Source organism: Heterocephalus glaber, unplaced genomic scaffold, assembly GCF_053883595.1.
Source record: "Heterocephalus glaber isolate CG9 unplaced genomic scaffold, H.glaber_assembly_v1.0 deba00000122, whole genome shotgun sequence".
Taxonomy (NCBI): domain Eukaryota; kingdom Metazoa; phylum Chordata; class Mammalia; order Rodentia; family Bathyergidae; genus Heterocephalus; species Heterocephalus glaber.
Window position 1 is genome coordinate 70580301 of NW_028258138.1, and position 13422 is coordinate 70593722.

A 13422-nucleotide genomic window follows, 5' to 3' on the forward strand; every position below is an offset into this window, starting at 1 on the left:
GGATAAATAGGTCATTATCTTCAGGAGAAGGAAAAGGAAAGGCAAACATTAAATGACTTGTCCACGGTCACGCCGTTTGGGTACACTCAGACTTAAAACGAGGCCTTCAGACACCAGAGCCAGACTTGGTCAGGATCACACAGCTCAACCTTAATAAACAATCTGTGCTAGGAAGCAGCCTCGGACTAACACAGAAGTATGCGCACAAATCAAGAGGTGGGGAAAACATTGCGCATGCGCAGATCACTAGCTGAGAGCCCGCAGGAGAAAGGTTGGGGAAGGAGGCCGGGATCCTCCTTAAACTCCACCCGCCAACACCTTACCCGCCTCCTAACGCGCAGGCGCATTTCTTAAAGTAGACCGTCACACGGCAGAAGGAGGCGGTGTCTCATAGTCGCGCAGATGCAGTTTTGAGCTGGCGGGGGCGCGCAAGATGGCGTTCCCAAAGTACAAGCCCTCGCGCTTGGCCCCTCTTCCCCCTACTCTTGACCCAGCCGAATACGACATATCTCCGGAAGCCCGGAATGCGCAAGTCGAGCGTTTGGCCATAAAAGCCCGGCTTAAACGAGAGTATTTGCTTCAGTTCAACGACCCTAATCGCCGAGGGCTCATCGTGAGTGGGGGGCTGGCCGGGCGGGACGCGAGGGCCGGAGTCTGCGGTCCCTTCAGCCTGGGGCTCCCAGACTCCACAGGAGACCTCGCGGGGGCCTGCATTCCCATTCCGGACCTTAGATAGGTCACATCCTTAGCCTTTTGACCTTGTTCAGAGAGCTACCAGTCTAGGATGGGCTCTGGATTCAGATCTGTCTTGGTTTGAGCCCTGCCTGGAACACCTCTTCCCTGTCTGGTTTTGAGAACGTTAACTCTGCTTAGCCTTGGTTTTCCTATCTGAAAAATGGGTACAATATGATACTTTTACGAGTCTGTTATGAAGATTAAATAAGACACGTACCTGGAGTAGCACAGTGCCTGGCATGTAACCGGCCTGTTCAGACCCATCTACGTCTCAGAATACGATGTATAATTTAAGAAACTGTTCCGTACTTTTCAGTTCACAACTCCTAGAGTTACTGTTCTCTCCTAAAGGGAATATAGTGATTTTTTCTCCTATTTTTTTTAAAGACCCTGCAACTTGCTGCAACTTTGGACTTGAAAGGAGACTGAAAGGCAATGTACTGGCCCACTGTGAACTTGGACAATTTACCTAGCCCCTCTAAATCGTAATTTTTAAATGTTTTCATGGGAACAATATACAGTGTTAATAGAATTGCGAGATTAAATGAGATCGTCCATGTCACATTCCAAGCAGACAATAAATGCCCAGTAAGCTGTTATTGTTTAACAAGTGTTTTTTTTTGATAGTTTTATGTGCAAGAGCTATCTTAAGTATCTCAAATAAGGTGTTTTAAAAAAGACTAACCAACAGTTCATTAGTATTCTCTAGGAATTTTTGGAAATTGTGAGGACTGAAGGAGAGTTACAGTGTGCCTGACACTTGCTAAACCCTTTCTGAATATTTTTATTCAAATGTCACAACTCCTAAAAGCATTTAGCTGTACTGTCTTATTTTCGAGATGAGGGTACACTACGGGCAGGACACAGCTCATAGATATACCCACTATCAAGTCATAGAGCTGAATTTGAACCCTGGTCTGTGTAGCCCACAGTATTTGCTGTTACCTACTTGGCTCTTCAGTCAAAACCTTTTTTACTTGACACATCTATTCTGTACATATGCCCATAACCAAGTTTGATGTGCTGGATAGTATGATGGGGGCGGGGAGTGGGTAAGGCTTCCATCGGATCTGAGATGTGAACCCCAGATTTTTTATTTCCCAGCACAATGACCCAGGGAAGTTTCTGTTTTCTCATCTGTAAAATAGAATAATACTTACCTTTTTAGTTCCTTTCATTGAATGTGTGGCATAATCATTTATTAATCAATACATGTAAATTCCCTTGCCTAGACTTTAGGAATGATTGACTGAATAGTAAGTAATTGCTCAGGGTCTATTATTGGCCTATTTCAGATTCTGAGGTAACATGGAGAGCAAAGTGGGCAAAAATCCCTGTCATTGTAGAACTGTGGTAAGTTAAAAACTAAATTATGGGCTGGAGATGTAGCTCAGTGGTAGAATGCTAACCTAGTTTGCCTGAGGCCCTGGGTTCAGTCTCAGGCCCTGCAAACAAACACAATTAGATCATTTTACATATTAGATTGTGGTAAGAAAAAGTAGGGGAGGGGATTAGTATTTGTAGAAGGGAGGGTGAGGGAGCTAGCCTCCCTGAAAGGTAGCATGCTAGCTAGAGAGAATGAGGTATGAGCACCCTTAGGCAGTAGTGTGTTTAGCTAATTTGAAAAATACTGGAGATCCTTGTAGTTAAAGTAAAGAAGAATGAAGGCTGAATGGGAAAGGAAGTCAGGAGAGTTACCTAGACTTGATTACACCCGGCCTTTCACGTCATTGCAAGGACTTTTACGGAAAAGGGAGTCATGTAGTTTGGATTTTAACAAGATCTCTGGTTGCTCAGCTGAGAGTTGAGTATGGGGGAGCCAGGGCAAGGGAAGAGAAATGAGTTAGTAGGAGGCTGTTATAATAATGGAATCTCTTGATTGGTAGCAGAGGAATTGGAGAGAAGTGGTCAGTTCTGGGTAGGTATTAAAAATGAGAGCCAGCGAGATTGTAGATTAAATGTGGTGTGTAAGAGAAAAAGTCAAGAATGACTCCAATTTTTTTTTAAAGCAGTACTGGAATTGAATCCAGGACCTTCACACTAAATTTTATCTTCAGCCCCCTTTAAATTCTTTTTTTTTTTTTTTAATTTTGAGACATGGTCTCACAGAATTACTTGGGTTGGGCTCGAATTTGTGATCCTTCTGCCTCAGCTCCTAGAGTGCTGGAGTTGCAGATGTGTGCCACCATGGCCAGCTAACTCCAGGGTTTTTGACCTAAGCAATTAGAAGAATGAAGGTTCCTTTTACTAAAATAAAGTAGAATGTGAGAGGACTACATACGGAGGTTAAATGGAATATTAGGAAGTCAATTTGGGATAAGGGACATTTGAGATTCCTGTTAGGCAATATGTCAGTGCTGAACAGGTTGTTGGATATTGTTTGGAGTTGAGAGTAAAGGTCTAGGGCTAGATGTAAAACTTTGGGAGTCAACAACCTATAGATAAAGTTACCTGACTGGATAACATCATTAATGGAGTAAATAGGGGAGACCACAAGTTCTGATGTCCAATATTAAGAAATTGAGACTAGAGGAAAAGAGCAAAAGAGAAGAGAGAATAAATAGCCAGAGAGGTAGGAGAAAAGCCAAGCAGGAGGAGGCCCAAAAAGTCAAGTGAATAAATAGTTTCAAGGAGTATTCACCATGTTGATGCCACTAGTAGTCCATTAGATGTTGGGTGGTGATAGAAGGAAAACTGTTTGCTATGGTGGGTCTTTTGGAATGTGTCTTAATCTTTCTTAGTAACAGTTTGCACTTAATGAACCATGGTCATGGGGGCTATTGGTATTTTTATAAAATGAAGTATGTGTTTCTGGAAGACAGATCTGGCAGGTGTTAAAGCATAGAACTGTGGAAGATTGAAAAGTCTGACATTGGATAGTCATTCAAGTACATTTTTAGCAGAATAGATGTATTTAATCCTTTTAGGTATTGAGCTCAAACATTCCCTTGAACCTGCCTGTTTGTCCTTACCTGCTTTACTGTTTCTGTTTGCACTATAGGAATAATAAAATCTGCTGCAGAACATTATTATATTTTCTTTCTTTTAATGTCCATATGATAATATTAGTTTGTAGAATAGCAGAAGGTAGTTTTGGACTTTTGAGTATAGTAGTGAATTCTCACAGCTGACTGTGGGATGTCAACATGCCAGAAAGGTCAGGAATCATGTCCACCATAAGATTTCCATACTTCTGAGCTCCAGCTGATTATCTCAGGGCAAAGTTGCTGTGATTTGTGGTGTTGATTAGGACCTTAATTCATGTTGCATATTAAAGCCTGAAGCTGATTTTATTTGCTTATTTTTATCTTATCAGTTAATTGGAGAGTGTAATTCTGTAAAATTATTTGGAGATTTAATTATTAAATTTAATTATGTGTTTGGAGTAGATTAGCACCAAGATAAGCTGTTTTTCTTTTATAACTTTGACCTTTCTTCAGACTTTTTTTTTTTTTTTTTTTTGGCAGTACAAGGAATTGAATCCAGGGCCTTCACACTAAGCTACATTCCCAACCCTTTTCTAATTTCTTAATTTTGAGTCAAGGTCTCAGTAAGTTGCTCTGGGTAGGCTTGAACTTGTGATCCTCCTGCTGCAGCCTTCCAGAGTGCTGGTATTACAGGCGTGTGCCACCATACCTACAAAATGTTAGTGTATTATGTACTGATTTTTCTTTTAAAATATTAGCCAACTCAGCTTAAGAAATGTATACTTCAGGGTTAGGGATATAGCTCAGTGTCTAGTAGACCTAAAGCCCCAGCAGCAAAACAATTACCAATAATAGGAAAAAATCTTATAGTCCAGAGTTTTGGCCTACTTCTGCTTTCATCTTCCTGTGGCTTATTTGTAGCCTGGAAGACAAGTGTTGGGATAGCAGTAGAAAGGGTCCTAGATGCAGAGTGTCTTGGTGTGTGCCTGTAATCCCAGAGGCTGAGGCAGGAGGATCACAAGTTTGAGCCTATCTTGGGCTGTTGAGCAACATAGCAAGACCCTGTCTCAAAATGGAATAAGGATTAGGAATGTAGCTCAGGCCCTGGGTTCAATTCCCAGCACCCCCGCCCCCCCACCAAGAGCAAGCATAGTGGCACATGCCAATAGTTCTGGAAATGAAAGATCATCCATAAAACTGTATTTAGAAATATGCAGGTGGTACCCTTAACTGTTGTATGTAACAAAAGGCTTCTTCTCTGGTCCTTCATAGAAGTCCTGATAAATCTGTTTCTGAATGTAGCCCTTCTTAAGTTAACTGTTTTCATTAATTTTAGGAAGATCCTGCTTTGACTCGTTGGACCTATGCAAGATCAGCTAATATCTATCCCAGTTTCAGACCCACTCCTAAAAACTCACTGATAGGAATTTCGTTTGGACTTGGGCCCCTCATCTTCTGGTACTATGTTTTCAAAATGGATAGGGTAAGTAATAGGATCAAATGTTTAGTCTTAGTCTCTGTGTGATAGGCTTCCTGGGTAAGTGCCAGATGTACCTCTTTATTTTGATAATTGTCATCAGTGGCTCCCTGCCCACCTTAGCTCTAAACTTGGCCTTCAAGGTCAGTCTCTCAATCTCTTAATCTCTTAATCACTCTCTCTCTCTCCCCTCTTCTCCCTGCCTCTCCCCCTCCCCCCTTCTCCCTGCCTCTCCCCCTCCCCCCTCTCTGTCTTTCTCCCTCCTGCCTCTCTGTCTCTCTCTCTCTCTCTCTCTCTCTCTCTCTCTCTCATGCCCCCCTTTCTCTGTGTTTGAGACAGGCTGACCTTCAACCTATGATTCTCTTCTCAGCCTCCTGAGTGTTGGGATTACAGTCCAGTCATGTGCCATGAAACCTGACTCCCCCTTTCTCTCTCGTGTCTTTATTCCTTTCTAGTCAGAGTTAAAACATGTTTTCAATTACATGTTTGGTTTTACTGCTTTGTTATTTTAACTCATATAGAAATATATTTTGTTAAAAATCACGGTAGTCTCTGGATCTTTCAAATTTAATTTGATGTCTGGTCCACAATTTAAAGTAATAAAATGGTCAGTTTAAATTTGTCTAAGATAAATTACTCATGAGTTTTTCTGGTGGATTTTTAAAAATAATGTAAGAAAAGTAGACAGTGATTATTAAGTTACTTTTTTCTCATTAGAAGATACGTAGAAATTAAACTGTTCTATTGGATTAACCTTTAGGTTTTATCTTTGCAGAATTTTTAGCTTCCTTTGTTCATTTGTTTTGAAAAGAGATGATGTTTACTGGTTCACATATTTGGAGAGTACATAAATCATTTTCCATGTTCCCTCTTTGCATGAATTCTGGTTACGTTGGTCACATTTTGTGAATTAATGTTAAAATGTATTGATAAACAACAAAGAAGCAAAAGCAGCCTGGCTGGGAATCACCTCTGTCAAAGGCCTCCTGTGATTCCAGAGAAACAAGGTTATCTCTGGACTAGCCCATTCCACTTCTGCTCTAGTACCCTGGCCACAGCCCCAAGCCTGCTGCTGCAACCAGATTGGAGCCCTCTCGTCTATCTTGGTCTTGAGATGGCCATCCCACTCTTCTATTAGAGCTTGTGTCTTTGGCTACATGATGAATTGACCACACTTTCCCAGAAGGTGTTTGCATTTTGCTTTCAATTTATGCTTTTTAGTGGGTAATTTATTTTTAATTACTAGAATATAGGTGGTTTTGAGTAGGAGCATTTTCTTACTGTCTCTTTAGTTCTTCAGATTACTACTTCCACTCCCTGGGCTTTAGATAGTGCGATTGCCATTAAGTTTGGAGTGTTTTATTCTGATTTTCAGAGCTGTACTGTGGGTTGTGCTACAATGCATTGTTTTTCATCTGCTGTTTTTCTGTCTTTACAGGATAGGAAGGAAAAGCTTATCCAGGAAGGAAAATTGGAACGACCATTTAATATCTCATATTAAGTCTGGCAATGATAACTATTTTCTTGCTTAAATAAATCTTCTACTAAAGGCCGGGCATAGTGGTGCATGCCTGTAATCCCAGCACTTGGGAGGCTGAGGCAGGAGGATCGCTGCAACTGTGAAGCCAGCCTGGAGTGCTAGTGAGTTTAAGGGCAGTCTGAACTACATAGTGAGACCCTGTCTCAAAAAACCAAAAAAATTAAAAAAAATCTTCTGTTATTAACTATTTTGTCTTCATATTGCCTTGATTCAGTGTTAAAACTCACTAACACCTTAACAGAAGCAAAAGCAACTTACGCTGGGAATCACTGCCATCGGAAAGATGGCTAACATTCATTTAAGAATCTGCTTTCTAAGAGCTTGTAGTTTAATAAAGAAACAAATTTATATGTATTCATTAATCACTCAACATAGAGCATTAACTCAGAGTCAGGCATTGTGCTGTGTGCTCAGAATACAATAGACTCATAGTGCCTGTGTGTAAGGAGTACAAACTGATCACTGTGTACTGTGCAGTTACTTGAGTGCTTAGTACATGTCTGGCAGTAATGGCCAAGTCATACCACAGCAGCAGAACAGTAATAACAGTGTAAGAAATACAAGAAAGATTCAAGAAAAATGCTATTGGTAAGCTGATAAGGAAATTTAGGGAGATGGTATTTGATCTAGGCTCTGGTGTTGACAGGATGAAACAGCATGAAAGGGCAAGGTCTGTAGAGTGGCTAAATTAAAGGCCTCAGTGAGGATGTGTGGTGGAAGTCATGCTGAGTAACAGTGTAATGGTTAAGGGCATGGGCTTTGGAAGTCGGATCTGGAAGTCAGAAGGTGACCTCAAATTTAGCAGTTGGAATTTTAGGCCTCCATTTCCTCATCTAAGGTTATGAAGATAAAGTAGGGGTATTAAAAAAATAAGTTGCTCCGTGCCTTGTAGTTTTGAAATTGACAGTATCATCCCCAAAGAGTCAGATGCTGTAAATGTTCTATAGGCCTTATTTATATGAGTATGTTGGTCTTAAATTTTGAAGCATATGCGCTATTCTGTTATTAGTCTTTGTTACCCCCCTAAAGGCACAACCTGAGAAGAAGGCTTATATGCAAGTAGTTAGGATCTGAAAGAAGAGTGGTGGGGGACTAGGAAGAGGGAAACCCATCAAGTGTGTGCTACTGACCTGTTGCCTCAGAGTGATGGGCTCCCACAAGGAGTCTCAGAGGAGCCCTGTGGAATGCACTTACCTCCAAACATGGAAAAAGAAAATACTTATCCTGTCTCCATTGGTCAGAAGTTACTTCATGTAATTTCCTTCTACTATGTGAGAGTATAGAATGGCTGACTTATATCATTCATGGAGAAAGGAAACTTAGGGCAAACAGTTTCTTCATGTCCCCTGTTATTTGGATCTGTTTGTGCATGCATTGAGTCCAATCTGTAATATGTCCTTCAAGGTTATGGCTATGTACAATCTACACAACACTCAGTAGAGGAGGGTTGGTGGACCAAATTACAGTCCACACTGTTGGAACTGGCTGGGAGGCCATACCTGCTATCACCATCTCCCCCAACCATACTTCCTATATGTAACTTACTTGGCCATGACTTCAGCAGAGCTCGGTTGCTTCTGGATGGAATCACGAAGATCTTCATTTCTAGTCTTACTGTGGCAGCATCAGGCCTCTGTTATAGCCATTGCCTGCTTACAGTCACCCTGGACATGGAACCACCAAGATGCTGCAGTGAATCCCTAGGCTCCAGATGTTTCTAGTCCACATTGTGTAGCTGTAACCTTTACTTGTAATCAGTATTGCTGTTGCTAATACCCAAAGCTTTTTGATCTACTCTTTATTGGATATAAAAAGCCCAAAATGATGAAGAGGTAGAGCTATAGATTATGTTTCTCTGATGAAATATTCTTCCCATACCTCACAGGGTGAATCAAGACCTACTCATCAGAACCTAAAGTTGTATAGGAGGGAGGCATTTATTCCACAAGTTAGTCACTGGGATGGCAAAAGAGGCCAGTCCTATTTTCTCTTGAATTCTAGCTACTGGGTCATAGCACAATGTTTATGACCTTGGTTCACTGAATTTACCACATGGTCAACCCTGTATCAACACTGCAGGACATTGTCCCAAAGTTGGTACCTTAGCTAATCCTTCAATAGGCTTACTGTATTCACTTGACAACATGACTCTGTTTCTGACATGCAGATCATGATGGCCAGCTCTGGTTGAATGGTCATATGATCCCATAGTGAGTGCTCAGCTGCTTTGGGGGTGGTAAATTGTCCTCTGTTGCAGAAGGCATGGCTTGATTCAGAACCTTAGGAGTGTGCAACTATACTATTGCCAGGACCCTGCAGAGACTCCAAACAGCATCCCAATTTACCATGGATACCTAGAGTATTGGTTCTATTGTGTTACATGATGGAAGTAGCAGCTGTTTACCTTGCAGCTTGGACCTGCACAACCCTCTGTGGACTACATTCAAAACTAGGGGCTTTATGAATCACCACATAAATGCGACACAGCAGTGTTCTCTAGCAGGATATGTGTTGCCTCCAGAGTCCAGAGACTCATCCACAAGGGGCTGTGCCTCCTTAGATGGAAGGGGTGTGAAATGGAACAATCAACCCTCTTCTTGGAGGGGATATATTGACACTCTGAAGACCACTGGATCCTTAAAAATATTGATGTTGAAGACTCCCAAAGCATTATACAGATTGCCTCCCACTTTATGCTACTTCATACTAAGGCACTGAAGTAATGGGGAACTTAATAGAACAGAAACTTTGAGGCAAAAATATTAGAAAGTGTGAGAAACTGGCCAGGGCAGTAGACACATGAAGTAGCTGTGTATAATGGCAGAATGCTAGAGAGCTACGATGTTTTGCAAAATGGGTCTTCAAACCAGTTTGGATTTTCAGCTGCCATATCATGCCATTGAACTTTGGCTAAGTCATATGGTTCTTATTCCCAATTTCCATGTGATTTCTGTTTCCTAACTTGCCCCTGCAAGTATAATTATAACTAACTACCCCTGCCTCCCCCACCACTTTTAATGGCCACTGTTCTTAAATTGTTTTCTAGATCTCAAAGAATTGTATTATTTTATTCTAATTTTACTAGAGGGCAAAAAATGGAATCTTACCTAGGCCTTCAGTTTTCTTTTTAAGCTAAGTTTAGTGTGTTTTTTCTTTGTATGCACATGTATGTGTCTCTTATAAGAAAATCTTAAGAGAATAAAAAGTCACTCCTAATTTCCTCACATAGGGAAGAAATTTTGGTACATATCCTTCTGAAGTGTTTTCCCCACTCCATGCTTATATATTTTTTTTCAACAAAATGAGATCCACTGTACAAAATGATTTGTAAGTTTGGGATCAAATGATTTCTAATGAGCATCATTCCATGTAATAATTCTATGACATTTCTAGTGGCTGCTAATAGTATTCTATTACATACATCTATTATAATTTACTTAGTTCTTATGATCAATGTAATATATGACCTTGCAGGTGAATTTTTGTGTTTGTCCCTAACTTTTTTCATAGGATAAATTTCTAGGAGTATTATTTCTGGGTCAATAAAAAGGCAAATATTTTCAGTTTGGTATATGGGTTTTATAACTTTGTGTTCCCAAGCAACGAATAAGGGGCCTGTTTACTATTCTTTTCAATGATGCAACAGAGCATAATGATTAGCAGTGGTCTCTAAAGCCAGATTCTTTTCCTTTGCATCCCTGCTCTGCTACTTGTTAGCAAAGTGACCTAGAAAATAGTTAAATTATCTTGCCTCAGTTACCATCTCTTCCTAGTAAATACTTCCAGTATTGTTTGATGAGTTATTACTTATAAAGGACCTAAAGCAGTGACATATAGTCTTAGTGTTTACTATGATTACTTTTAACATGATGAAATATTTTAAATTTGCATTTCATTTATTATTGAGTTAACATTTTTTCATATATTTTTGTCCATTTATATTTGTTATTTGCTTGTTCAAACTCACTGCCTATTTTTTATGATGTAATATGTTTTTGTAATGATTTTAAGGTTTAAGCAAGATAAAGATCAATCTTTCATTGGGAGTTATTCTAATACCCCTTATTAACAGAAAAAAAATATTTATATTGTATCCTTAGTGCCTATAGGTTGAAAGAAGGCACTGCCCAGGGAAATTTTGCATGGTAGGAACTTCTAAAGCATTTTTATAAAATTATTTTTATGGAATTATTGGCCAGTGTGTTCTAGAGAATATAATCAATTTCAAAAGTTTTTTTTTTTTTTTAGTAATCAAAAACAATGTCCCAAATAACACTGAGTAGTCTGATGAGGACACCAATTGCTACCTTGTCTGAGCTCCAAATACTGCCATCTGTCTGGCTGATGCTGCTAGCCCTGGGCACTGAAGCCCACACTGGTACTGCTGAGCATTTAAAAATGGCAAGTGTGTAGTAAAGAAGGTAGCTAGGAACAGATCATATGGCCCTTGTCACATAAAGAGACTTCAGTATGATTTTAGTGAGAAGCATTGAAAGCATTAAACAATACCAACCCGAGGCCAGGGATTTAGCTCAGTGGTTCCGCCACCTGCCTGGCAAGCTCAAGGTCTCGAGTTCGATCCCCATTACCAAAGAAAACCCAAAAAAACAATACCAACCCGATTAGATTTGGATACCTGGAAGATCACTCTGGTTCCTGGGTGGAATATGATCACAGGGCAAGAGAGGCTGAAGGAAGACCAGTAATCAGGCTGTTGATTATCAATCAGATATGATTTGTAATTTTTTAGACAGCCTCCAATGCAGAACAAAGCAGCCCCTGCCAATCCTAGGATGAGTCGTCTAGATATGAACTTGTCAAAAGCTTTATGAAAGTATAAATATATTATCTCTATTAGTTCCTCTTTATCCACACACAAAGAGGAGCCATTCTTAATTCCTTATCCTTTTATGACATCCCTTTTCCTTCTCTGGAATAGCATTGACCCCACAACAGGCTGGTTTGTTTAATACTATGTCTTTTTACCCTTTGGCACAGATCCTGCCAGAAAAGAAAAGATCACATTCCTGTTCTGATTGCAATTCCATTGCATCCAGTCCCTGATTTACTTTATGTTTTCTCATTCCTAGTGCTACCTGACCCAGTCTACTCATAACTTCAGAGGAGATACAGAATACTTGTTGCCTTTCTCTGATATTCTTCAGGATAATTAATGGGGTTCTTGAAGACATTAGAAGTCTGTACAAGAGGCTGTTTTGATCAAATTTGCATGATTTCAAAATATGGACAGCACTTTAGAATTATTTAAAATATAATTCTAAAAACACAGTATTAATAGAGTCTGCGTTTTCAAAGCTACTACTGTCATTTTCTGTCTTTGTGTGAACAGAAAGAATTTTCATAATGTTTCCATTTTTCTTTTAGAGGACCCATTTGTTCTAGTAGCTTTGACTGTACCACTTCCAATTGTTCCTTTCTGGCTTGGTGACTGCATTTTTCTGGCTGAGATAGAGGCTTCTTGTATGCTAATACTCACTATGTCCTGGAGAAAAGCCAAGCCTCATCATCTACATGGAGACCCTTCATTTTGAGTTACAAGAAAGTGCAGTGTGAATTGATATCTCATGGCCAAGTTTCATATTCAAAGGATTGAAGAAAGCTCAGCATTTGACCCCTGACCTTTGAATTTCCCTGGAGATGGCTGGCTGGTTGGAATGTCTGAGATTTCTGGAGCAAATCTGTTCAAGTTTATTTTCTGCCCATAATCACAAAGACTATCACCTTAGTTTGGAGTCAATTCTTTACTTCTATCACCAATTACAGTTAAATCACTCATCTCTTATAATAGGCTCCAGAAGAATCTTGGGACTGGGCAAAGGAAGAAACTGGCAGCCGTTGATACAGAAATCAATAAGGAGAAACTTGGGGGCTATAGTCTGGTGTGACATTCTGGAGGGGAGGAGGAAAGGGGGAGGAGAAAAATGCAGAGGACATTTCTTGACGATTTGCACAGTTAAATACTTTAAAAAGATATGTATGTTTCACACAATTTAAAACACAAAGTTTTCTAAAGAGAGTTTTATTCCTGTTTTATATAAGATGAAGGATAGCAGATTAGAGCTAGCAGTACTCATGAGACATTTGGAGGTCACTTGCCAGTATCTGTAGGTACTGGTTAGGTGTGAAAAAAAAAATCCAGGTATGGGAAGGCAATTTAAATGAGTAACACAGCAGACAATATCCTGTCTACAGGGAAAAGCAGTGTCTTTTCTTAGCTCAAGGACTGCTCACAGCTCAGCTCCAGCTAATAAAGTATCTGACTCCTGGAAGGATGAAGCTGAGGGAAGAGTAAGAAACCCAGCAAAACACAGTGGCTCTGGCAACTGCAGTTGACACCCAAGGGTGGCAATTCAAGCCCTCAGAGTGGAATTAGAGCCCAGGTGATAGTTAACCAAGCCCACGCAGTGTTGATGAGCTCCTTTCTCACTGGAAGGTGGGGCCCAGAAACCAAAATATTTGCAGGAAGGAGACCCCTCAGATCAAGTTACCAAGGAAGAGAGAGGTCAGGAAATCAATTAGAAGGTGGCAATGGAGTCCTTGGGATGGAAAGAAACAAGAGTTGAATTCTGGATAGGAACTGAGAGGCAGGAGCATGCAGTGGCTGTGACCTGTATGATCCAAGGATGGAGAAGAGACCCCAGAGTGGTGCTACCAGTACAGTGGGCACTTTCCTACCTAGACTTCAAATCCCATAAAATTCTGTGCCCTCTTGTCCACTGCTC

General features: G+C 40.3%; 1 protein-coding gene across 1 annotated transcript; it reads left to right on the top strand.

Annotated features, from left to right (window-relative positions):
* The first annotated feature begins 363 nt into the window (after window positions 1–363).
* Window positions 364–6866, top strand: Ndufb4 (NADH:ubiquinone oxidoreductase subunit B4). Its single transcript, XM_004835641.4, has 3 exons — window positions 364–613; window positions 4999–5145; window positions 6578–6866. Exons 1-3 carry the CDS (start codon window positions 434–436, stop codon window positions 6638–6640), a joined length of 390 nt encoding a protein of 129 aa, XP_004835698.1. The 5' UTR covers window positions 364–433; the 3' UTR covers window positions 6641–6866.
* The last annotated feature ends 6556 nt before the right edge of the window (window positions 6867–13422 follow it).